Below are 26,446 nucleotides of genomic sequence, written 5' to 3' on the forward strand. Positions count from 1 at the left end.
AAAGGAGGCAGATTATGCCTTCAACCAACCATACAGGAACCAGGAAGTGAGCGGTGATCCGCAAGAACCAGAAAAAAACAGAGCCAACCTCCCCAAGCCCCGAAGGCCTGCTCCAAGCCTTGCTCGCGGTGGGAACAACGGCCACAGTGGAGCGCAGAGGCCGGAGGCCGCCCACGCTCCTCTCACCCTGGTGGGTTGGCAACTTTTAGGATGTGGCTGCAGGGGGCAGCCAGGGCTTTGCTAAGCAAAGAGCGCCAAAGCAAACACCTGACCGGGGCCTGCGGGCACCTGAGAATCATAAGGAAGAGTGACAGGAGGCCACGCTCTTTCCTTTACTGCCGCTGGGCACGGGGTCCAGATTTCCCAAGGTCTGTCCAGGGTGCGCCGAGCAGGCCACCTGCTACCCCTGCTGGCGAGGCCTTTGGTGCAGCATAAGCTTCTGGAGGCCACTCTCCTCACACAGGTGTGCGGCTCTGGGAGGTCCCTGCAAGGCTCTGTCAGCCCTCTAGCCTCGGTTTTCCCATCTGGAAAGTGGGACCCAGGATCTTGCCACCCGACAGCTGAACCCCCAGGAGAAGTTCAATGCCAGACCTGCTCCCTGGGGTGGTCCTCGGAGCAGGTGTGATGCGCTAAGAAGCCTGCTGCCGTGTCTCAGTCTCCAGGGCGGTCTGTAAGCGTCGCCTGGGTTTGGGTGGCCCGTGAGCGAAGACCGGCTTCACGTGTGAGATGGAAACCCAGCTGCTCTGACTTGAGGACGTGGCCTCCTGGTCCACAGGGACCAACCATTGACTCTGGGGCCTTCATGCGCCCTGAGCTCCGACCCATGTGATGGGAGGCGGGGGGCAGTAGGGGTGGGGTGAGGATGAGGCAGAATCAGGGACCAGAAGGGACTCAGAGGGCCAGCCAGTTCAAGGGCCTTAACAGCTGTTTAAAATTGCATACAAACCCAGCCGATGTGGCTCACGGTTGAGCGTCAACCTTCGAACAAGGAGGTCATGGTTCGATTCCTAGTCAGGGTACATGCCCAGGATTGCGGGCTCTATTCCCAGTAGGGGGCGTGCAGGAGGCAGCCGATCAATGATTCTCTCTCATTGATGTTTCTATCTCTCCCTCCCTCTCCCTTCCTCTCTGAACTCAATACAAATAAATTAAAAAAAAAATCCCACATGGAATCCTACAGAGAGGTTGGGTAGGGAGAGTCCTTACTGGTGGTCCGTGATGGGGGCAAGCTAACGTGTCAGAACGCAAGGGGATGGCCGATACACCTGAATCCTGGCTCTGACGTCCCTCCCCGAGCAAAGCCAAGGTGTCCAGGCTGCTCTCAAAGCTGGGCTGCAGATCTCGCTACGGATCCCACAGCTCCAATGTGGGGCTGCATGGGAACCAGACAAAATCACCGACAGGCGACCATGTTAGAGCCATGAAGATGGCGATTTCATACAGTTCAACCTAAGAGACCACACTTGTGATGGAGTCCACACCATCTCGGAGGTGGATAGTGGGGTGGGGGGTGGGTGTGGGTCTGGCTACCATCGGCCAGCAGAGGCCAAGGCACGGCCAAGGACAGGGATGGATGGCCCAAGGGGCATTTGCAAAGAGGACAGAGGAGCTCCTGGCAGGGCTGATGGAGCCCCCGTATTTAGCAATGTCATATCTGGGCTGTGAAATGATTAAGTGATACCCCACGTAGGAAGGCCCTGGGGTGTCCTGCCACACTGCAATCCTTCATCAGGGGGAGGGGGCGTTTCCCCTCCTTTTCTTTCTTTTTTGTGAATATCAAATGATTAAATGATATCCCGCATAGGAAGGCCCTTGTTAAGCAGCTAACGTGGGCTTCCCCATTGGTCTAGTTCTGTGCTCCGGGGGTGCACACAATGTCCCTCATGGGGAGGGAAGTTGAGGACCTTGAAGGGAAGTGCGGCTGGAGGACCTGGGGCAGTGGGTGGTGAGACGTGTGCAGACTAACTCTTTCAAATATTCTCATGGCCAATACATCTCAGGAGTTAGGAGGACGGTGGGTAGGGGGAGTGAGGAGCCTTGGGGTTGTGCATCACCCCCGCCTTGAGACTCTGAGTCTCCATCCAGGCAAGGTGCACTGAGCAGCCCCTGGGGACCCCGTGCCTGGCCCCACTTTGCTGGCTCTGGCTCTCACTTCGGTAGAGGGGGTTCCCTTCCCCAAACCCAGCATGTGCTCACTCACAACCCGCCCCGTGGGTCGCTCACCGATGTCTTTGGCCCTGACGGCCACTGGCCTGCGCAGCTCGGTGACGAACTTTTTGGCATCCAGGCGGATCTCAATGATGTTATTCAGCAGCGCGAACAGCGGGGCGAGGGGGAAGGATGCCACGAACAAGGTGACGAAGCCAAACTGGATGACTGCAGAGAGAGGGAGCCATCAGCCTCCCACACGGGAGGGGGTGCCCCACCCCAGGAGCCCCAGGAGCTGACCACTGGGGTTCTGCCTCCCGAGGAAGAAGGTGACCAGGGAGTGTGACTTGAACCATGGGCCCAGCTGGTCCATAAGTCCTCATTTATCACATGTTTAATCTTTAAAAATAATACAAAATTATATTGAATGTAAACTGTAATTGAAAAGTAAAAAGAGAAATCAATAATCAATAACGGGAAAAAGGCTCCATGCGTATCAGGGCCCAGCCTTGCCATCGTGCCTGGGCTAGAAGGACCTCGCATGGGCCCCTAAGCTCCCATCAGCCAAAGGTTCCTGTACTTGGGGGGGCCTGCCAGTGTCTCCAAAAGCCCTTGTCATCCCCTTCCATTGGGGAGCCGGGCAGGGACCAGTGTGCAGGATGATGTCGCCCTGCCTCAGGCCCCTCCCTCTCCCTCATCCTCATCACGGATAGGCCGCCTCTGTGGCTTCTTGGCTGGGGACACTGCAGCCAGCACAGGGCTGGCGACCCGGAGAGGACAGGAAAAGGTCGCTGAGCAGAACCGACTGGGGCTGCTGGTTCAGGAACTGCACAACAGCACCCGGCCAAGGCACTCGGTGCAGGCGGCGAACACGGAGGTGACAGGATGTCACGGTGTGTGGCCACTGTCCCCACGCACAGTGGGTGGGGGCTCCATGTGGCCTCTGGGCCGTACGCTGTTCGGCCTAAAGGCTCTGGGGGTGACGGGGCCCAGGACTAGCTCAGCGTGTGGGCCACGGGCTGCTGAGGCTGAGGCTGTGGGTTCCCCCACTCGTCTTGCACGGATGGGCCAGGAATGGGGCCAGGAGGGCAGCTGGAGCCTCAATGGGGCGGGAGCGGGGGTGGGACATTCTCAGCTGGGCCTTTTCTTGCTGTGTACGGGCCCCCGTGTGCTCTGGGTGCCCAGCGAGTTGGCCTCGAGGGGGAGACAGGCAGCGGGTGTGGCGGGGTGACAGCCATCGGGCACAGAGTGCCCCTGGATGAACGGATGAGGGAAAGCGGAGAGCTCCAGAGGGGAGTGCCCGTGGCCACCACCACAGCTTATTTAAAATGCAGGTTCCCTGGCCCATCCCTGGTCTGAGCCAGGCGAGACCTGGGGCTGTGGATTTTAAAACAGAGCCCTGGGCAAGCGCAGCTGGGCCCTGCCGTGCCTCGGTGAGTGGTGAGGCGGTGCGGGGCAGGGCGACCTCGGGCGGAGCTTCCTGCTTTATGGCGAGCCTGTCCTGCTCGCCTGTTGGCCCAGCTGGTCCATAAGTCAATGCCAGCTTCCCAGAGTGGTATGGGGCACGGGGGAGCGGGGCACTCCCTGGGTGGGCAGGAGGAGCCTGTCCCAGGATCTAATTTCATCAAATCCAGGGGGACGGGGGACTCAACCTCCAGCCATCATAGAAATGAACGTCTGAGAAGCGACCTCGTATCTTAGCCCATCACAGGCTGCCTCTCCCACCCCCTCCCCCCCGCCACTGCCTAGGGGGGTGCACAGGCAGGGAGGCCTCCTCCCACACCGCGTGCTGGGTGGAACAGCCCACCTGCCTCTGGTTCAGCTTGGATTTTATTCCAGGAGGAAATAGAGAATGTCCTCCAAACACAACACTGTTTCCTTTTATTCCAAGCCTCCAGATTCTTTTCCTTCTGAGTCAATGGCACGGTGCTCCTTGCACCACTGGGAAGCCGGGCGGGACTTACATGGACCAGCTGGGCCAACAGGCGCACAGGGCAGGCTCGCCATAAAGCAGGAAGCTCCGCCCAAGGCCGCCCTGCCCCGCACCGCCTCACCACGGCCCAGCAGGGCCCAGCTGCGCTTGCCCAGGGCTTTCTTTTAAAATCCACAGCCCCGGGTCTCAGTCCGCACGGACCAGGGATGGGCCAGGGAACACACCTTTTAAATAACCTGTCCGTGGTGGCCAGGGGCACTCCCCTCTGAGACCTCCTTCCCCCATCCATTCATTCAGTGAGCATGCACTGAGCGCCCACCGTCCACCTGGCCCTGTTCTAGGTGCAGGGGGCCTGCTAGGAAAGGAACGGGACGGGACAAGCTGACCATGTCAGAGGGTGATGGGAACCGTGTGCAGGGAGGGTGGAGGGGAGCCGCTGTGTAGGGAGGAGCTGCCCCCTTTCAACACTGTGGTCAGGGAGACCCTCTGGGGTGGACACTCAGTGCTGAGCCCGGGGGAAGGAGGAGGGGGAGTCGTGCCAGTATTGGGGGAGAGAATTCCTGGCACTCTCATGCAAGGGAGGTGGCCACGTGTGTCTGGGTGACAGTGGGGAGGCCTGTGTGGCCAGAGCAGAGGGAGGCGGGTGGGGGTGGGGTCAGGGAGGCTCCGGGTGGTGGCCATGTGGCCACACCTGACCTCTTCGGTCTGTCCCTTGCTCCGCCTCTGAGAGTTCCCTGCCACCCCTGGGCACCCTCCCGAGTGCAGGTGACGCGGTTGTCCCTGGTGAGGAAGGGCCCGCCTCCCTCCAAGCCCGCCCGTGCTCACTCATCTCCATGTACTCCGGGGTGAGGCCCGCGAACGGCTCCAGCGTGAAGTCCGCCTCGTATCGCTGCTTCCTCTTCATGTGCTCGTCATGGTCGGCGGGGCTCTGGCGCTTCAGCCGCAGGAAGCGGATGAACTTCTTCATCTTCCTGAAAGCAAGGCCAGGACGCGGTCAGGCTGCCAGGAGGGCGGGCTCTGGGGGGCTGCGAGTCTGCACCGCAAGCCATGTTCCTAATTCCCTGAGCCGTCATTTCCCACCCTGAGCTGCCACACCGGCCAGCACTGCTCTGTCCATGGTCCTCTTTGCCCTTGCCCCCAGAGGCAGGGGTCACAAGGAAACAGAGGCGCAGGGAGGACAATGGCCACCTAAAATCGCGGGGAGGCCCTGAAGGTGCCGAGGGTCTGGCTGTGCCTAAGCGGACCCTGGGAGGGCAGAAAGAGAAGGCAGATCATGGCACCTTCAGGGCCATGGTTCCTGAAGGATGCTGGGTAAGCAGGCACAGCCTCCACCTGCCAACCACAGGACCTGTCGGTACTCTGCATCCTCAGCCAGTCGGGGAGCATAGTCCCTGGTCTCTCCCCGTTCCCTGTGGGGTGGCTGCCACCGGGTCCTCCCCCTCTGTCCTCACCACCTCCCTGTCTGGCATCCCCACGCCCCCCACCCCGTCCTGGCCCCGGCCCAGGCCCCGCATCATCCTGCTCCCCGGCCGGCGGTACTCACGGGATGCCGATCTCGAACAGGTTGTTCTGGATGAGCTGCTTGCCCAGCATGATGATGCTGAGCTGGATGCACAGCTCCATCAGGCAGCCGCCCGGGGCACACTGCAGGTAGAGGGAGGGCGTGTGAGATCCCACCCACCCCGAGGGCACGGGAGAGAGGACCAGCCCCCAGGGAGGGGAGCTCGGCCCTTGTCGGGTGGGCTGAATGGTGTCCTCCACAAAGCTAGGTCCACGTCCTAATCCCAGAACCTCAGGAGGGGGCCTTGTTTAGAAACAGGGTCTTTGCTGACGTGACCAAGTTAGAATGAGGTCACACGGGAGCACAGTGGGCTCCTGTCCAGTGACTGATGTCCTTACAAGAAGAGAACACGGACCAGCAGAGAAGGCGAGTGAAGCCAGAGGGAGGCAGAGGTCGGAGTGCCGCGTCTATATGCAAAGGAGCGCCAAGGACTGCCCGTGGCCCAGGAAGCCGGGAGAGGCCGGGGAGAGCCCCCTGTCCTTTGGAAGGAGTGCAGACCTGCTGACACCTTGGTTTTGGGCAGCTGGCCTCCAGAACTGTGAGGGAATCAATTTCTGTTTGTTTTTTAAATATTTTAAATGATTTCAGAGAGGAAAGGAGAGGGAGATCAACATCAATGATGAAAATCATTGATTGGCTGCCTCCTGCACACCCCCTACTGGGGATTGAGCCCACAACGGGGGCATATGCCCTGACTGGGAATCAAACTGTGACCTCCTGGTTCATAGGTCGATGTTCAATCACTGAGCCACACCGGCTGAGCAATTTCTGTTATTTTGAGTCTCCCATCTGTGGTATTTTGTTCGGCCCCCAGGAAGCTAGTGCGCCTGGCCTGCAGGCTGTCGTGGTGGGACCAGGCTCAGGGAGGAAGTGCACGACCAGGATGGGCAGCGCCAGGGCTGATCTCAGGCTTCCCCTCCTCCCCCAAGGCCAGTGCCTTGTCCCTCACACCAGCTGCCTGTCCACAGACCCTGCATGGCCATGGCCACGGCCACGGCCACGGCAGGCTGGGGTCCCTGCAGTTGGGAAGCCACACGGTTAGACAGCAAGCCACCTAATGCCCCTGTCCTTAGGGGGCTTGTGTGGCCTTAAGCTGGGGGCCAGTATGATGGTTGAGGAACTTAAACGCATCTGAACAAAGAGAATTCAGGACACACTGGAAGACCCCCTGAGTACAGATGACTCCTCTTTGAGTCCCTAGCAAATCTTTTTATATAATTACCCAAAAGTTTATCTTGCAGAGCCATCCTATATAATAAAAGAGCAATATGCAAATTGACCATATCTCTGCTACACCAACAAGCCATGCCCACCAGCCAATCAGGAGCGAGTATGCAAATTAACCCAACCAAGATGGCTGTGGCCACGGAGAGAGCAGGAGGTTTGGGTTTCCCCAGCAATGGAGGAAGCCAAGCTTTCCGCACACCCTGGCCGGCCTAGGCCTCCACTCAAGGCTACAAAGTTTCAATTATAGAAGATAAATAAATCCCAACAAAAATGGAGGCAGCCACAGAGCTGGAGAGAGCAGGAGGCTTGGGTTGCCCCCGGCGATGGAGGAAGCCAAGCTTTCTGCACACCCTGGCTGGCCTCCACTCAAGGCTACAGTTTCAATTATATAAGATAAATAAATCCCAGATACCAGGGCCTCTGCTTGGGTCGCTGGGGGGCGTGGCCAACCTGCAAACCACCACAGGCCCCTCACCCAGGCCACCCCATGCCCCAAGGGAACCCCCACCCTGATCCGAGACACCCTTCAGGGCAAACCAGCTGGCCCCCACGCGTGCACCAGGCCTCTATCCTATCTAATAAAAGAATAATATGCAAATTGACCATCACTCCAACACACAAGATTGCTGCCTCCATGTGGACACAAGATGGATGCCACAAGATGGCCAGCAGGGGAGGGCAGTTGGGAGGGACCAGGCCTATAAGGCAGGGCAGTTGTGGGCGATCAGGCCAGCAGGGGAGGGCAGTTGGGAGGGACCAGGCCTGCAAGGGAGGGCAGTTGGGGGCGATCAAGCCTGCAGGGGAGGGCAGTTAGAGGTGACCAGGCCGGCAGAGGAGGGAAGTTGGGGGCGACTGGGCCTGCAGGGAAGGGCAGTTGGGGGGGGACCCAGGCCTGTAGGGGAGAACAGTTGGGGGTGACCAGGCCTGCAGGGGAGGGAAGTTAGGGGCAATCAGGCTGGCAGGGGAGTGGTTAGGGGGTGATCAGGCTGGCAGGCAGAAGCGGTTAGGGGCAATCAGGAAGGCAGGCAGGCGAGCAGTTGGGAGCCAGCAGTCCTGGATTAGAGACATACCCCCGTGCATGAATTTTGTGCACCGGGCCTCTAGTTGTTTCATAAAAAAAAAAAAAAGATGATGGCCTTTGCTTTATTCTATTCTATGAAGGCCTGTCACCAACTTCTCCAAACATTGAGGAGTTTGACAGGGCACCGTCTATGTGAAGGGCACGTCAGAGGAAAGCCCTGGGGCCTTCATAGAATAGAATAAAGCAAAGGCCATCATCTTCCCCCTTATTTTCCGATAAGTGGAATTATTCTGGGGGTTGGAAATGCTGACCTGGTCCCTGAGACCTGAACAACTGACAGGCTCAGGAGCCCCAGCTTGGTCTGGGGCCGGGACTCAGCAGCAGAGGACAGAGGGCGCCCTGACCAGACCCGCGGTGGCCCAAGGTCACCAGCATTGTGTTTGGGGGGAAGAGAAGTGGACATTTCAATGTTAAAGGTAGCCGAGTTTAGTTTTGCTCTCATCTTAACCAAAGAATAAAAGATTCTCGGTCTAATAGGAAAAGGGAAAAAATCGGTGTCGTTGGGTTTCCCTGATTATGAAGAGATGCCCCTTTTAGGGTAATCCTGTATGGACACACCTAAGACTATCAGAGCCTGGCCACCCCCTGGGAGAGGGGCTCCCACGGGAAGGAAGGAGACTGCCCCCGATAAGGAATCGGCCGGGTGCTGAGTGGACAGAAAGGAGATGTGATCAGGGGCACGGGAGGCTTGCGAGCTCATTACCTCTTCCATGCGGAAGGATTGGAAGATGTACACATAGTCGCCGGGGCGCCCCACGAACCTGTAATGGTTGGGAGGCGGTTAGAGCACAGAGATCCAGCTTGGGGGACCCCCAGGGGAGGGGTGAGCTGAGAGTCCCGAAGGCATAGCCTAGAGTGTATTATTATAGGCCTCTCCCTGCCTGTTCCATTGGCTAAAAATGACCGGGGGATTTTCTGTTGGTCCAGTGTTCCTGTGATTCCCCAACCCACACGGGGTAAGAAATTTAACAGGAAACCTAGTGGCTGAGGGGGGACGGAAGCGGGGAGCCCAGGAGGGGACTAAGCCAAGCTGTCACCCACCATAGCAGGGCCATGGAACCCCAGGGACCTTGGAGGCTGGGGTGTGGTGGTCCCTGAGGCTGCCTCTCAGCTTCCTATGGGATGTGAGGGCTGGGGGCCTCTGGGGGCCTGCTCCATTGTCACGGATGCTCTCAGGGGGCCTGGACCCCTTGGCTGGGCTCTGGGACCCCAGGGTGGGAGGACCCTGAGGGTCTTGTAAATTACAGGATGCTGAGGAGGTGCCTTTGGGAGGGGTTCTGGGATCAGACCTGTCAGCCCCAGCAGGAGGGGTGGTAGGGAGTCTGGTAGAGAGGGTCACAGGCCAGGATGGCTCCAGAGGGTCCAGACATGGGCTGACCCTGTCACCAGCCTAGCACATGGAGCTGGTCAGCAGCAGCAATTCTTACACCTTCTCCCAGGGCCCTTGCCCTCGAGTCATCTTGACCCACTGTGGAGGCACCTGGCGCTCGCTGCCTGGGTTCCTTATTATCTGGGGTCCCCACTGCCCAGCGTTCCTGCTGCCTGGGGTCCCTAATATTCAAGGACCCCAATGCCCAGGGTCCCTGCTGCCTGGCACCCTCATAGTCACTCGGCGTCAGTGAGAACCATCCTGACTGCTCTGTCCTGGGCCACGGTGCCCTCCCCCCCCCGCCCCCCTGCCTATGGACACAAGGAGGGGAGCCTCCCACGGGCCTGGCAGCAGCGAGTGGGGAAAGGCAGAGAGTTTCAGTTGCCGAGGAGGTCCCTACCGTCCTTTGAAGAAAGCCACGTAAAAGATGGGGGTGTAGGAGTTGACGAATTTCAGCAGGAAAGCCTTGAAGATCAGCCTCTCCTCGAAGCTCTTCTCGGTCTTGGGAACCTCTGGAGGGAGCAAGACGCAGGCCGCTGAGTGGCCAGCTGACCGCTCCACGTGGCTCTCGGGGGACGGGGCCAGAGGAGGGAAGTGACCCGCCCGAGGCCCCAGGGCAGGAGGGGCTGCCTGGCTCCAGGGCCGGCCGGGCCACGGTCTGGACACGGGCGCTCACCGATCTTGGTGAGCCACCGTGCTACGCAGCCATAGACCTCGTCCAGCAGGATGATGACCACCAGGTTGATGATGACCGCGGTGGCCGTGACCGTGACCCGAATGTTGGACCGCACCGAGGGGGAGGAGTTCATGGCTAAGGCGGCGGCTGTGGAGATTCTGTAGATGATGACGCCAAGGACGATGGCGAAGGTCACCGCGATCTGCAGAGGAGGAGGGATGCCTTGGCTGGGCCACCTGGGTCCCCGGACCTCCCCGTGCTCCCCAGCTAGCCCTCGCTCCATCCTGTCACCCACATACGCCAGGGGCTCTGTGGCATTAACTCCACAGACACGAACAAGGGACTGGTTTCTGTTTTCCAGAAGAGACTGAGGATGAGATCAGGATCAGATCAGAGCGGTCTGCCACCAGGCCAGGTCACCCAGCACACAAGTGGGGTTCATCAGGCTGACCACCGGGTGGGGGCTCCTCCCCCCATCCTGGTGATGAGCAGAAGCAGAGACACGCTCTCAGGTGGAGCGATGTTTAAAGGAGGCGGGTGGCGTGTGGGGTGGGCGCTGCTGCAGGCCTGGCTGGACAGTCAGATTGGGTCCCTTCTCTCAACTTCCCCGGGGTCACCAACACCCTCTGGCTTGTCCCCAAGAGCGAGCCCCTCTTCTTGCCACACCCCACTGTTGGACTGGAACGTCCCACACAACTCAGGCGGGAGGTTGCCTGGGAGATGGGGGACGGGCAGCTGGCTGGGATGACAAGGCTGTTCCGTGTGGCACTGTCTGTCTGGGTTCCGTTTCCTTTTCCTCAAAGACCCTAACTCAGCTGGGGAGACCCTGACCTGCCCCAGGGTGAGGCCACCTGCGAATCCTAGCCCCGAGGACACACTGCGGGCGCAGGCTCCACGCTCTTCCCACTCCCCTCCTGGGTGTCCGCATCCTCATACATTCACTCCCATTAGGGTGTGGAGGGTGGGCCCCGGCTCTGCTAGGAGGGTGCCGAGAGGCTCCTGGGACAGTCCCTGGGGTCTGGGGGTGCGCTGTGCGCCTGCAGCTTGGTTCACCCCTTGGGAACTGCAGCCGTCAGAAGTCTCCTAGCAAAGCTCTTATTTTGAACTTTGGGCCAGTGACTTTGCTTCTGCTGGTGACTAAAGGGTGACCACACCCTGCCCAAGAAATGTCCACGGCCACACCACACCCTGATGAAGGGGTGGCCCCGTTTTGAGGTGTGGGTACCGCTCTCTGCCGGCTCTGGGAACAAGGGCTTTCCTCGGAAAATCCCTGGCTCCTGCCAAGGGGCCCCTCCCAGGGGAAGGCACCGCCCTGGTGGTGCCAGTGAGTGGAGGGGCAGGCAGGCGGCCGGGCCTGCAGGGTGACTCAGCAAGGCCCCCCCTTTCCCAGCCAGAGGGCTGGCACGTCCCCATGACAGGCAAGCCCTGTGCAGCCTCCTTCCTGGCTACAGTTCCCCCTGGAAGGAAAGGGCCTCCAGGGCCTGGGGCGGGCTGGTGTGGCCACTCCAGGGTCTCTACACCAGGAACAGGGGGCACATTGTAGGTGCTCAACCAAAATCTGTTCAGTGAATGGAGCTCCTATGGGCGGGACAAAACTTACTGAGTCATTTGACGGGGTCGCCAGTACATCAAGGGCCAGCTCCTTCCCTACCCACTAGCCTGCCTTTGCCGGGAGTGACCGTGCGCCCATGTCCCAGTTTCCCTGCAGACAGGGGGGCCCACGTGACATGGTCTGACCAGGGAGATGCAAGCAGAGGTTGTGGCAGGTCTCTGGAAAGCACCTTCCAAGAGGGGCTGCCTCCACTGGCATGGTCTCCTTCCCCTTGGCCCTAACCCTTCCTCCCGCCTGGAGAGTGGAGGTGATGCCAGGGCTGGAGCAGCCCTTTTGTGACTAAGAGGAGGCACAGGATGGGTGAGAAGAAGGTCAGAGAGGTCAGTGTCTGGTGGCATTGCGGAGCTGCCAGGCTAGCCCTGCACAGCCCACCTCCTCCTTTTTGGTTACGAGGAACTTCAGCGCCCTACAAGACCATCTAGGAAGTGACATGTAGCCAAGGCCTCCTTGCTGCGGTGCAGAAGGGCCCAGCCAGCCCCTCCCCGCTCCTGTCACCCCTCGCTGGTCCTTCTGTAAGGACACTGCCACTTCCCCGCCAGGTGCCTGTCTCCTGTTTCCGCATCGCGTCCCCCTGTGACGTGAGCCCCAGGGAGGCTCTGGGTAGGGACCACATCATCCTTAGGTGCCCCTCCAGGACTAAGCCCAATGTTTGCCCAGAGGGGACACTCACATGCCTTTGGGGCGTGTGCCCCAGGGCCCTCAAGATCAGACTGGCCCGCTCAGAGTCATCTGGATGGCACAACAGCCCTCCAGCCCCATTGAGTTGGCTCCGGGGATTTCTTTCCATTAGCCGAGATCCCCTCTTAGCGGGTGTTAAGAGCACGAGGGGAAACTGAATCCTCACTCGGCCCTGCCCTTATCCCAACCTGGAAAACCAGGATAAGCCTCTGGCCCTAAGTTCATATGGAAGAGCCAGCTCCTGGGGCAGACGGCCCTAGTGACATGTGGCCCTGTCACCTGCTGGCTGGTGGCCTGGGGAGAGGGACCGGACCTCCAGGCCTCAGTTTCCTCACCAGCTGCAGGGGTGGTCTCAGGACAGGCAGGTGGTGACGCCTGAAGGAGATGCTCCCTGTTAGGCGCTCCGGCCAGCTGGGCTCAGGCTCAGCCCTCGAACCTGCGGCCCCCGGGAGCCAGGTCACAGGGTGGGGCTGGACAAAGGGACAGCCGTTCCTTCAGTGACCAGAGGTGGCCCTGAACTCTTGGGGAAGAATGAAAGCACGGCCGGCCGGGGGAGCCCCATCAGTGTGGGGGGAAAACCCCCTCGGAGAGCTCAGGTATGGCCGAGTCATTTGAGTCAGCAGGGCCCACCAGCCTATCACAGCCCCCCCAGTCACCTGAGTTGTATCACCCTGACTTCTGTCCTTTCTGTGCTTATTTAATCTTTTCCTTTAAAAACCTTCCAATGAAAAGGACAATGAGGTACCACCTCCCACCTGCCAGAATGGCTACCATCATTAGATCAACAAGCAACAAGTGCTGGTGAGGATGTGGACAAAAGGGAACCCCAGTGCACTGCTGGTGGGGATGCAGACTGGCGCAGCCACTGTGGAAAACCGTGTGGAGTTTCCTCAAAAAATTAAAAATGGAATTGCCTTTTGACCCAGCAACCCCACTTCTACCACTATGTCCTAAGAAACCTGAAACACCAGTCAGAAAGAAGGTATGCACCCCTATGTTCACAGCAGCACAATTTACAATAGCTGAGATCTGGAAGCAGCCCGAGTGCTCATCTGCAGACAAGTGGATAAAAAAGCTGTGGTACGTTTACACCGTGGAATACAATGCAGTTGTAAAAAAGAAGGACCTCTTACCCTTTGAGACAGCATGAAGGGACCTGGGGAGTATTATGCTAAGTCAAATAAACCAGTCAGAGAAAGACAAGCATCACATGATCTCGCTCATATGTGGAATCCAATGAACCAAATAAACTGACGAACAAAATAGACCCAGAGACATAGAAGCATGGGACAGGCTGATGAATCTCAGAGGGAAGGGGAGGAGGCAAGGAAAGATTAACCAAAAAACTTATATGCATAACCATGGCCACAGACAATAGTGGGGTGAAGGCCTGCAGAGGGGTGGGAGCAGGGTGGAGGGAGTCAGTGGGGTGGGAGAGGGGAAGGGGACATCTGTAATACTTTCAACAATAAAGATAAATTAAAAAAAACAAAAACCTCAGTTTTGTCTTAAATAGTATCTGTGAAATCTGGGTCTGGGTGTCACAATGAAAGGGAACCTGGGAAATTATCTCAGGACCCCAGGGGACCACTGGGAACCTCGCTCCTTCCCATTCCAGGGGCGCCATGCCAGGAGCATACACCGGCCACAGTGACGGCTGACCCCGGGCTGGGTGTGGGCTCCCCGGCGTCCTCCCGCCTCGGCCTTCCGGAACTTACCATGAAGACGATGGACATCAAGTTGGTGAAGTAGGCGGGGAACCGGTCTCTCCAGGTCAGCTTCACCTTGTCCGTCTACAACATGGAACAATGAGGGTCACTGTGGGAACCACCAGGGTGGGGAGGCGTGCATGCGCACGAGTGTGTGTGTGTGTGCGCGTGTGCACATATGTGTGTGTGTGTGCGCGCGTGCGTGTGTGCGTGAACTTGGACAACAGAAATACTGAGAAACACCTTAAAAAAACATTTACAGTTCGAGTGGATGCAAACGTCTAGTGTTCAAAGAAACAGCTGGGGTCTCATGACCTAGGAAATGATGCCACGTAATGACAGGAGGAACAGTCGTTTAAAGTGGGCTTCCTCTGTGTAAGGCAGTAATAGTAATAACAAGAGTGTCAAACACTTTTCTAAGTCGGACCGTCAGACCCTCGTCGGGGAGAAGCGTATTGGACCCCATTTCTTTGGCTGAAGGTCTCACGTCTAAGGCGAGACGGTCTAAGGTGCGCTGCCCTCCGCCGCCCAGACCATAATAGTTATTTTCCTTTGCAGAGCAAGTCGAAACAAGCAGCCCGCACGGCATGTTCCAATACTGTTTGCCATGTAGCAGCAGCGGACCGTGGCGACATGCGGTGACACGCGGCGACAGGTGCCTGGGGGCTCTGTGGGTCGGGAGGAGCCCTACATAGAAGCCTGTCACCAACCTGGGATGTTTCAAGACTCAGGGTGGGCTTCTCAATGGGAAACGCAAGTGTTCGGACAAGGAATGCTGCCGAGGACATGACGCAGGAGGCCCTCGTTCCGGGACAGGCGACATGCATGTTAACGCGAAGAGGCCGCTGGCAGGCAGTGGTGACAAGCACAGTTCACAAGCCCCCCCGCACCCCCCCACCCTCCGTAGCCATAGCCATGCAGTGACACCTCCACACACGTCACAGCTCACCACAGGGTGCGGCAGAAAGGCGAAGAAGCACGAATGTGAATGTTAAAAAAAAGACAAAAACCAACACAGAAGTCAGAGTTGGCTGAGGAGGACGCAATGGACTTAGATCGTCGCACAGTCACGACTTGCATCGCCCCGACACAGAAAAGTACCAATTTCACCCCCGCCATGGCTGTCTTAACCCTCTGCTTCCATTTGTTTGTTGACTCTTCTGGAATATTCCGGCGCTTCTAAGGGGAGGGGGGAGGGAACAAGAGAGCACCACGGGGTGAGGTGTGACCTTGGCCCAGGCCCCCGTCGCCCCCGTGGTGTGCTTGCCGCCGAGGCTGGTCCAGGTTCTGGGCGTTGCAAACCATCAGGAGCTGGCAGGGACCCCATCCTAACAGCAAGGCTGAGACCGGGGGGGAGGGGAGCGGCAGACCAGGCCTCAGACCGAGACCCCAGCACAGAAGCCCATGGGGCTCGGTAATGCCCGACTTGCAAATCGGCTGCTGTGATTTACAGGGTTCACTTATGCAAAGACGCCGAGTGTGCTGAACATCCGATGCCAACATAAAGGAGGCCACGCCCAGAGCTGTAAGTTAATATACCAATTAAGGGGTGGATTGTGTTTTCCTAAGTGAATCTGGTGCCTCAGCTGGGGGGAGGGGGGGGCTAAAACCATAAAGGAGACGCTGGGAGCCAATGAAATGGAAGAGAAAATAAAGGGTGTGGCCCACCAGGGGCACACAGGGCTTGGGGTCCCCCAACAGCCTGCAGAAAGCACCCCATACCTTGTTCTCATGTGATCTGAGATCTCTGGTCAAAGCCCAGAGGGGGAGGGACTGGGGGTCTGAGGGGCACTCCTGACACCCACCCAGACCCACTGTTGGGGTTGGTTAAGTCCTTTGATTTACGTGGACATGACATGTGCCACAAAGCCCTTTCCCCCTTAGGAGGGAATGCAACACCCATCCCTGCTCACGCTCAGAGGTGCCACCGTGAAGCCATGGCATGGACCGGCCGTAGGCCACCGTGGCCGAGATGCCGCACTGAGCACGCTGGCATTCACGCCTCTCCCTTTAGGAGGGGAGACCGAGGCCCAGGAGGGGTAAAGGAGCCGCTCAAGGCCACAGGTCGCTGCTCAGAAGGCACCGTGCATGGGGGTGTCACACCTTCTGATTGGTTAAACTGAAGACAATCTCCTGATTTGGGGTGATGGCTCATGCTTTTGTGGTTATATTTTTGCACCCCGAGTCCCGCTCAGACTCTAAGAGTGTGTTCAAAGAGTGCACCCTCTTTGTGACTACAAGAGGACTAAGCTGGATTCTGCTGTCATGGAAACGGGCCCGAGAGGGAGCTTTGGTGCACCCACTGTACCCCCTAGATGGGATGTTGGCGATTGTGACCCCCAGCCACTCGGAACCAGAAAACTCTGTCCAAGGGACACAATGACCAGGAAAGACTGGGGGACTGTCCTGATCAGCCCCAGAGGCTGAGCGTGCAAAGGGGACAGCAGACACTGGAGCTGGGACGAGCATCCATCAACTGTCCCTGTCCCACAGGCATGATGCGAAGGTCCCCAGCCGCAGTCAGATGCTGACAAGGGCCCAGGGCTCTGCGTGGTCCCAGCCATGTGCAAACACCTCCATCGCAAAAGAACCAAGCACTCTAGAGGCTTGTGAGCATTCAGGCTGCACACGTAAGACTGCCAACTTGAATAACAGGTTTGGGGAGAAAGAAAGGCATTTATTATAAGAAGATGATGGCCTCAAGGACATCCCCAAAACACCACCTCTCTCTCTCATCCTCATTGTCTGTGAGTGGAACAAGGAACTGGCCATTTGCTCAGGGATGCTGGTGGAGCAACCCCCTCCATTTCATCCTTCAACACAGAACACAACGAGGTGGACACAGTGAATGTCAAGGGTACTGCGAAAAAGCTGCAAAGCTACCTGGTCCTTGATGTTAAAATGCTGGCTGAAGTTTGAGGTCTCGCTCAGGATAGATCAAGAAGATAGAGCTATAGCAGGTTTGACAAACTACAGCCTATAGCCAAATCTGGCCCCCCACTTGTTTTTATAAATAAAGTTTTATTGGAACAAATGGGCCAGGTCCATTTGTTTATCTGTTGTCTATGGCTGCTTTCAAGCCATAGTGGCAGAATTGAGTAGTTGTGACAGAGGCCTGCAGAGTCTAAATATTGCTGTCTAGCGGGCCAGCTTGTGATTTACACTGTTGAACATACAGAGTGTTCTGAGCCCTAGTCTACATTGTTGATGAACACACAATGTTGGCTGAGCCTCAGTCTACACTGTTGAACATACGGTGTTTGCTGAGGCCCAGTCTACATTGTTGATGAACACAAAATGTTTTATTGCTGGGAAAGCAGGAAGCAGTGGCCACCATACCTCTTTGTTCTTGGATTCTTTCCTAAGTGACTTCTCCAAAACTCGAGCTTCGTACTCAGCTCTGGGATGGTCCTGTGGAAGAAACCAAGTTGGCCTTGTGAATTGTGAGTTTGAGATCCTCACCTTGAGCACGCATGCCAAATTCAGTCCACCCATTCCCCCTGGGCACCCTTTGGGGCCAATTCATAGCTGGCTGTTTTGTACCATTTCCAATTCAGAACTCGCTATATGCCGTCTGTCCGGGATCTAACCCTTGTTGGGAACCCAACCCTTGGGAAGGCCACAGAACCTGGCTCTGGGTGCTGCTGGCAGCAAATCTGTGCCCAGCGGCCCCCTTTGGAACACCCAGCTGTGAATTGGCCCCGAGAACGTCTACCAGGGTCAGGAGAGACGCAGTAAGTGTCAGCAAGCGCGGGCAGACCAGAGGCGCCAGGCCTCGGGGGAGCCCAGAGCAGGTCAGCGAAGGGCACTGGAACGGAAGAACGGGGTTAAGAGAAACCGAAGGTGGGGAGAAGCGGAGACCCCGCCCGCGGTGGAGGAGCTGCGGGAGGCCTGATGGTAGAAAGAGACAGGTGAGGCGTGAGAAGGTCCCTCTCCCCGGGAGACAGGCTGCGGGGAGAGAGAGGAGTGACAAAAAGTTCCAAACCTTGACGGCCTCCTTCAGGGAACCAGAAACATAAAAATGAAAACAAACAAAAAGACTCCATTACTTGTGTTGTTTTTAAAGAAACAGGCCACGTCCTCTAAACAAAAGACAATTTTCTTAAGGGCTGGGATGAGGGCGAAGGACACAACATGGGTAGACAAGGAGCACTTGGGGTCCGGGACGCACTAGCGACTGTTGTTGCTTTAGGGTGACCATGCTGTTGCTTTTGCAGCCTGAGTGATTTTGGGACCTCCCAGGCAAGTGCTGGACTGTGTCGGTCTCAGCAAAGGGGTACACGGACTCCTTCTGCTCCCAGGGCCAACGCCGGGAGCTCAGGCTGCATGGAGAAGCTGCCTTTACCCCTCAGATTCACTCCCAAAGGGTCCCTGGTCAGCTATGGCGGCGGGGTGATGGGGAGACTCACCTTGGGGACCTCATTCAGTTCCCTGGGGCCTCATGCCCAAGGGCTCCGACTGCCACCCCAAAGTCAAGTGCCAGGGGCGGGGGGCAGGCGAAGAGATCATGGGATGGATCCCCGAGGGGCTGAACACACAGGACTGGCCCCCTCCCTAACTTTCCCCAACCACAGGGACATCATGAAAAGGACATTCTAAATCTCCTTCCAAAATAAGACGGCGACTGCTTTCTGTCGTATTTGCATCTTCCTAATGGAAACAGCGACAAGGAAAGAACCTGCCCAGGGGGAGGTCCCATGCCGGCTCACCCCTGAAGGGCTGCACCTGCTTTGGCGTCGCCATGTGTGAGACCGGATAACGGGACCCCCTGTGGAAGAGGGCTGAGCTCAGAGGCAGCTAGCGGGTGACCGGTCATGGGGCACTTACTGGTGCGGGGCCCTCCCTGCCCTAAGTGTTTCTTATCCACTGAGACCCGCTCAAACCCCCTAGAGTGAGAACTAGTTCACAATCCATATTTAAGAAGGGAGGACACTGAGGCACAGAGAGGTTAGGCAACTTGGCCTGGGTCACACAGCAAAGGGCAGCGCCGAATCAGGATGGAGGCCAGCCACCTGGCTCCCTCGGGAGCGCTGCGCCTCTCCCCGCAGACTCCAGTCCCCCCGGCCACCAGCAGCACGGTGAGCACGGAGCCCGCCCACCAGCTTCCCTGACTGCAGCAGGTTTGGCTGACGATGAGCGGGCAGACTCAGCGTCAGGAGGGAGCATGGGTGGGGAAACATAGGGATGCCAGGAAATGATGGGGGAGAGTTCACATTCCAGTGAACATGCATGAGAGCGCGCTTTTAAAAGACAAGCTCGGCGTTTTATAAAATTAAGTGGCGACCAGTGTGGCCACACCTCGCAGCTCTGCTCTGTGGGCGGCAGGCGGAGGGACTGCTTTTCCTTGCCTTCCCCATGCTTCCCGTGGGGAATTCCGGCGGGAGCTGCCCGTTCGGAGGGCAGCGGCCAGGCATCTCCGAGGAACCTCGGGAGCGTGTTCTCCGCCGTCCCCGTGGCCCCTGGGCCCTGTCTTGGGAAAGCGGTGATGCGGGCGTCTGGTTTTCCCTCAATTGGGAACGGCTCGGCTCCCACTTCTCAGCCGCGCCCCATGACTGGCACTGAGGAGCGTGGCTTTGGCACCAGGGCAAAGGCTCACAGCCGCTTTTGGGGACCTGACCTCCTGGGCGGTGGTGATTCCCTCCCAGACTCGCCCGGCCTCCCCCGGATTCGATGAGGTCAGCGTGGTGAGCCGTCCCTGACCGCACTGGTGGGTGGTGCGTCCATGTGAGCATGGAGATCAGAAACACTCGACAGACATCAAACGGTCGCCCTGGCAACCGCGGGTGATTCAAACACCAGGGATGTGAACGAGAAGCAGGCGGAGCGGCCTTGCCTGGGCCCCAGGGCCTCGGGCTTCCAGGCGCGTCCCCAGGAGGTAATGGGCAGGGGCAGGGAGGACGCAGTGCCCCCCCACTCACCTCCTCCTCCTCGAAGCCTGTGAGGTCCCAGCGGTAGTTGAGCCGCATCTGTTTCCGCTTCCAGTGCTCCATGAAGGTGGCGGCTGCAGGCAGGGGGGAAAACCATAAATGCCTTCTTTGCTTCTGCACCATTTGGTGAGTGAGGGTGACATTGTGCTGGGCCAAGAATGTCACGGGAATGAACCCTTTCCGCCCTCCCGCCCACCCTGAGGCAGAGACCGTCACTTTCCCCTTTTACAGATGAAGAAACGGAGGCACATGGAAATCAAGTCCTGGCCAAGGTTACCCATCCAGCCAGTGAGGGGCCAGCCCAGGCTGGCCCCAGAGCCTGGGCTCTTAACCGTCCTGTTCCATCGATCTTGGGGACCCCCAGGTCACAGGTGGAGCTCCTGTGGTCAGAAAGCGTGAGGGGAGAGCCACGGCCACGCACTCAAGCTTCGAGCCCACGCAGGTGGTCTGGCTGCTGAGCTGCGCTCTTAGGCGCGACCTCCTGCTTCGCGTTCCCAACGCTCTAAGCATAGTTCAAACGCCGCCTCCTCCAGGGAGCCCCCGATCCTCCTCCTCAATGTCAGAAAGACACTAACTCCTCCTGGGGCCTCTTCTGCTCACAGTGTCCACACTGCCCTCCATTATGATCCCCGTCCCATGTCAAGGGGCCCTTCTAGCGTGGGGGGCAGGGTGGGGCCCTGTTCCCCTGGGTCCCCGGCCCCCGACACAGACAGGACCTCAAGGGTGCTCACTGAGTGAGCGAACAGCTTTCATGAGCATACAGCTTGCAACTGGAGAGGCAACTGGCTGCACCCTTTATCCTTAATGCTTCTCCCCAGGAAGGAAGCTCGGGCGCGCGCAGAGGTCGAGCGGTCCCGAGTCAGGCCTATAGGAAGGGCTGTCGTGTATTCATCAACCTCCCAGTAATCACAGGAGGGAGGTGCTATTCTTTCTCCCCTTTTCAGAGGAGGAAACTGAGGCTCAGAGTCTGACAAGTGGTGGCATTAAGATGGCATCGAATCACAGAAGGAGGAGGACGGAGTCCCCGGCTGGTCACTTACCACACCTGGAAAGCAGGGAAAATGGACCTGCGGTATCAGAGTCCCCCAGGGAGCTGGTGAAAATTCCTGGGCCCCGTGGCTGTGTTCGGAACAAGCTGTGCAGGTTGCCCTCGGGCCCGGGGCATGCAGAAACACCGACCTACCATCGCCTGTCCTTCCTTCCACCCATCCCTGCCCAGCGATGCCTTGGCTGCTTACTCCCCCTCCCCCCAGGCCTCTGTTTCAGCTTCCTCCCAGGCCGCATCCACCCCGTGCCCGGGGCCCTGTCCTGACCTGTCCCCACTGTCTTCCGCCTGGACCCGCCTCCAATTTCCCTAATTCTGGATGCCTCCTCCGTGGGCCACCGGAGCCCTTTCCTGAGCACATCCCTGAACGCTGCTGCTGTGACCAAGCCTGACCTTGCAGGCCCCGGGAGGTGCCCTGGCTCGGCCTCCCCGCCTCTCAGACCTGCCTCTGGAGTCTCAGGCCGCAGGTGAGGCTCTGACTGGTCTGGCTGCTTCTGCCGCTGCGTGCAGACCTGCCTGCCTCCTTGGGGAGGTCTGAGCTCCTAGGGGCTGGGGTCTTGTCTCCCAAACCTCTGGGCTCCATCACTCAGACTCCACAGGGCAGGGCTGCATCCTCCTTAAAGCGCAGCCCCCCAAGAGTAGAGACCAGCTTTATGAACCGTGGCTCCCAACAGTCACACGTTTGCTCAACGCACATCTGTTTCCTGAGAGTGGAGAGCAGACCTGACCCTGCCTGTCAGCTCCTGTGGGGCCAGGGGCCAGGCACGAAGGCCCCTAGCTGTCCACGGTCTCACTGAGTACAGCAGAAACCACAGTGTAGCTCTGCCTGTGTCCCTCCAGCTCAGGGTGACTCAGCCGGGTCACCTGCCCACTCCATGCCGACCCCGGGGAAGGGGTTTCAGTCCTGCCTCTGCCATTTCATTCAATCAGGGACCATCGTTCTCCGGCTTCCTGGGGCCGGGCTCAAATCAAATTATTCCCTTTGTTCTGCACGAAACTGACAGGCAGTTAAAACCCATGATTATGCCATCATTTTAGAAAATTGATCCTGGAGAACAGCTAAATGGGGCTCCAAGTTGCTGTGTGTGACGCCTAATTTGAGGCTTTGAATTGTCATAAATTCTAGGCAGCAGGGAGCCGAGGTCTCTGGACCCAGAGTGTCAGCCCCGGGGAAGTCAGTCCCCACCGTGGCGTGGAAGCGAAATTAGAACCTCAGGCTGGCAGCCATTCCTCCGGGGGCACAGCCCGCGTCCCTCCTAGCAGGAACAGGTTTGGGGCCGCTCTCTGTCGCTGTGTGAGCAGAAACGTTAAAAGCTGGAGGACGGAAAAGAAAGGACACAGTGGGCGATGAAGCAGCAGTGGGAAGGTGATCCCTGAGAGGGTAATGAAGACACGATTGAGCACGGGATTAAGAAACCAGCAGCGCAAGGCCCGGGGACAGAGGGACGTGCCCCCCTCCACTCCCCATCCTGTGCGGTGCGGCCGCACAGGGCACACACACCTCTCAGCCCAGCAGGCTCTTTCCTGTGGCTTCTGTCTTGGTTTCTAATAACCTCTTTTTCTCCTGAAGTAAGTGCTTCACGGGAGTGGTTTGGCTTTTCTGTTATTTCCCCCAGAATGGGAAAGTATAGACTGAACTTACTTTTGACTCTCTGACAGACAGGCGCACTTGTCTCCTGGGTGGAAGTGGAGCTGGAGGAGGCTGGGGCAGACCGCGAAACAGATTTGCCCTTTTCCCTCCTGGGGGTGGTGGTGGTGGTGGTGGTGCAGATGAAACCATATGTTTTTCCCCCAAGGATGGGCTGTTGGGGAGGGCTGGCCAACACCTTTGAGGGTGTGAAGTAGCACTGCTTTGCGCATAGTAGGTGCTCAATAAAATTGTGTGAAGGGACCAAGCTGGCGGCAGAGAAGGGGCTGCACTGGATTTACCGGATTTAACCTAAACTTTGTGGGACTGCCTGGCCGAGCAGTGCTGCTGCCTGAGTGCCCTCACTACCCGCTCTGGGTGAACCTCGGCTCCTCCAGGAGGGCACAGAGCAGGGCTTGGAGGATGCTGGGGCGGAGAAGTGTGACCAGGGCATGGATCTGTCATGTCTGGTAGGAGTTTGTTAGCTGTGTGATTTTGGGCAAGTCACTTAACCTCTCTGGGCTTCAGTGTCCTCATGAGAGAATATGAACAGAGCCTCTCTCTGCTGTGCGCTGTGGTGGGGTCACTGAGATAAGACGTGCAGAGCCTCTGCCAGCGCCCGGCATAGTCAGTCCTCAGCACAGGCTCTGGAGCGGGAGGAAGGAGTGGTGGGCAGATGAGGAAGCCAGTCCAGCACACATGTGAGCTGGTCCCATCAGGAACGAGCCAGGCGGGTGCTAAGTGTGCTTGGCACCAGAACTGTGAGTGACACCAGCAGAGTGGGCAGAGCCCAGGGGTGGGGGTGGGGAGCAGATGCCGGGTTCTCGTCTCCCTTTGCCTCATATTAGTGGAGTCTGCTTGGGAAAGTTGCCTCAGTGTGTCCATCTGTCAAATGGGGTAATGGAGGTAGTACCTCTTAGAGCCACGGGGGCAATGATGAACCACCTCCCGGGAGGCGCTCAGAGCAGCGCCTGGCCCAGCGGGGCCCAGCTCCCTGAAGCTAGCGTTCCTTTCTGAAGGTGAAGTGAAAGGATTCACAGAGGGCCCCAAGCACAAGGGGAGAGGTCAGATTTGGGCTCTAATTGTTAGAGTCTAGGCTGTTTTCACAAAAGCAGATGGGCCTGGAACCAGTGTGCCAGCTTGCAGGACATCACAGCTGGCTCTAGTATGGCCCCAAGGCCGTCACAATGATGCACTCAAGGTTTCCAACAAGCCCATAAGCTGGGTACTGGCGCCATCTCCACTGTGCCAATGGAGACCTGAGGCCCCAGCGCGGAGGCCACAGAGCTGGGCACGAAACCTGCATCTGGCCCGGGAAGGGGCACTATCCTAGTACACGGCCAACCCAGCCGAGTTATCCAGTGAGCCCAATGGTTAAGCCGGCGGTCTGTGCGGGCTGAGCTCGGCCGTGGGGGCGTGCACTGTCACGTGGGCCTTCCAGCTCGGGCAGGGCAACCAGGAGGCCTCAGCTGAGCTTCCTGGGCCCAGGTCAGAGGAGGGGAGTGGGCAGCGAGCTGACCGGTGCTGAGGTCTTGAGGAGGGCCAGGCAGGCTGGGGATGAGGAGCCGCGGGTGGTGGGGGATGGCGGGAGGGATGGTGCTCTATGGACACAGGATCCAGAGAGGCGGGGATGGGTGGGAGGAGTGGAGGGAGATGGGGGCTCAGTTCCTAGACCTGGCATTTCAGTGGCTTCCTTACCTGTGAAAGAGGCTCACGGCACCTACAGGGATCTGCAAGGGTCGCAGTGGTTCTCAACCTTCCTAATGCCGAGACCCTTTACTACAGGTCCTCATGTTGTGGTGACCCCCAACTATAAAATTATGTTCGTTGCTACTTCATAACTGTAATTTTGCTACTGTTATGAATCGTAATGTAAATATCTGTGTTTTTCCAATGGTCTTCCAGGGGTGGGCAAACTTTTTGACTCGAGGGCCACAATGGGTTCTTAAACTGGACCGGAGGGCCGGAACAAAAGCATGGATGGAGTGTTTGTGTGAACTCATATAAATTCAAAGTAAAGGAGCAGAGGGGAGAGCAAGAGAACCCTCCGCTCTTTCAGCTCCGCGGGCCGGATGGAACAGCTGAACGGGCCCGATCCGGCCCGCGGGCCGTAGTTTGCCCACGGCTGTCTTAGGCTCTACAGCAGCGGTTCTCAACCTGTGGGTCGCGACCCACAGGCTGAGAACCGCTAGCAGGGTCGCCTAAGACCATCGGAAAACACAGATATTTACATTACGATTCATAACAGTAGCAAAATTACAGTTATGAAGTAGCAACGAACATAATTTTATGGTTGGGGGTCCCCACAACAGGAGGAACTGTAGTAAAGGGTCGCGGCATTAGGAAGGCTGAGAACCTGGCTAAGGAGACACGTGCCCCAGGGCTGGCTCAGGCCGGAGGAATGCTCTAACGCAGCTGCCTCCCTGGGCCAACAGACCCTGGTCCCAGGAGAGAGGTCCTGTTTCTCAGGGCAAAGCACCCTCCTCGGCTTTTCCCCAGGGGTTCCTGGCTGGGTCAGAATAACTCAGAATAACGGCAGCTGCGCCGCAGCGGAGACCCTGGGAACTGCAGGTAAAGCGGGGGGTTATTTCCACGACCTCCCTCCGTGTTCATCCCGGCATGTGCTGCCTGTGGGCAGTCCCCACGTCACCTGTGCCCCAGTGGCCCGGGGGTGGGGGTGGGGGGCGCGGTACTCTGCTTACCCCAGAGAGCCATGAAGATGGAGAAGAAGACGGTGGCCGGGTTGTCGAAGAGGTGGCTGGCCCGGGCTGTGGCGCAGGCCGAGCTCATCTTCCAGTAGCTGCAGGTCTTGTCACAGAGCGGGCACATGGTAATGTTGTGGCTCTGGTCACACATCTCCATGCTGGAAGAGAGGGAGCGGCTGAGTCCTCTGCTGGCCCACAAGGACTGCCTGGCCAGGCCATGGTGCCCCTGGCCAGGCCCTTTAACCTTCTGGAAGATGAGCTCTGGTCTGCCTTGCCCTCCTCCCCACTGACTTGGACAAGATGCGGAGCTGTCAGTGACCCAGGCAGGAGTCACTCCTAGGGAGGAGATGGTCATCCAGGAGAAGGCTGGGGATGGGGGGATTGCTTTTTGTTTTAAATTTCTGATGCACAACTTTATGCACCGAGTCACAGCTGGCCCACGGCCATCGGTGGGTGTTTAGTAAATGTCTGCGGAATGGTTCTGGGGGCTCCTCTTCCCGGCATAGTGGGCACTCCGGCCCCATTCTGTCCTTCAATTACTCACCAAATGCATATGAAAGAACTGTGCATGTGCCATATGTGCCCAGCTCTGTGTTGGGCACGGGGGATGGGAAGATGCATGGTGACTGAGGCTGCTGGCTCGGAGCAGCTGGGGAGCTGTGCATGCATGTACATGTGTCTGTGTGCATGTGCGTGTGCGTGAGGGGGTGGGTGCATGCCGGTGGTGGGGCAGCGTGCAGCCAACCAGCTCTGGATTGGAATCTCACCCCACCACTGGGGATCTGTGAGCCCTCGGGCATGTTACTCCAACTCCTGGGGCCTCAGTTTCCCCATCTGCAGTGTGGGGATGCTGAGAGTGAAGAGTGCCCATGTTATTGGGCTGTCAGGAGGATCACACAGAGCGAGCGTGGAGCCCTGGAACAGAGCTGGCACGCGCACACCACGCTCCTGTTACGGGAGTAACCAGGCCCTGAGCAGCTGCAGTGATTTTGAAAGTAGGCCCATGGGCCACCTTGAGGGGTCCATCCCTTGCCCCTCCCCGAGCTTCCTGTCTTCTGGGGGCCTCTGCTGGGAGGCAGAAGGAACCCATGTGTGAGGGGCAGACACCCCAGGGAGGGCTGGCCGCATCTCTGCCGGCTGTGAGCCCT

At 58.2% G+C, this 26,446-nt stretch overlaps 1 protein-coding gene across 2 annotated transcripts in view; it reads right to left on the reverse strand.

Annotated features, from left to right (window-relative positions):
* Window positions 1–26,446, reverse strand: part of ANO1 (anoctamin 1) — a 128,715-nt gene that overhangs the window by 8,486 nt on the left and 93,783 nt on the right. The window contains exons 13-23 of one of the 2 annotated variants that reach the window (XM_080687729.1): window positions 25,296–25,456; window positions 19,913–19,995; window positions 17,334–17,405; window positions 15,096–15,173; window positions 14,004–14,078; window positions 9,996–10,197; window positions 9,720–9,831; window positions 8,654–8,711; window positions 5,625–5,725; window positions 4,907–5,052; window positions 2,224–2,376 (exon numbers count right to left, since the gene is read on the reverse strand). In XM_080687729.1, the coding sequence (XP_080543855.1) occupies window positions 2,224–2,376; window positions 4,907–5,052; window positions 5,625–5,725; window positions 8,654–8,711; window positions 9,720–9,831; window positions 9,996–10,197; window positions 14,004–14,078; window positions 15,096–15,173; window positions 17,334–17,405; window positions 19,913–19,995; window positions 25,296–25,456 (1,241 nt within the window). The remainder of the gene's footprint in view (window positions 1–2,223; window positions 2,377–4,906; window positions 5,053–5,624; window positions 5,726–8,653; window positions 8,712–9,719; window positions 9,832–9,995; window positions 10,198–14,003; window positions 14,079–15,095; window positions 15,174–17,333; window positions 17,406–19,912; window positions 19,996–25,295; window positions 25,457–26,446) is intronic. The other variant, XM_080687730.1, reaches the window with a different exon arrangement.

This window comes from Plecotus auritus (assembly GCF_963455305.1).
Source record: "Plecotus auritus genome assembly, chromosome: 9".
Taxonomy (NCBI): Eukaryota; Metazoa; Chordata; class Mammalia; order Chiroptera; family Vespertilionidae; genus Plecotus; species Plecotus auritus.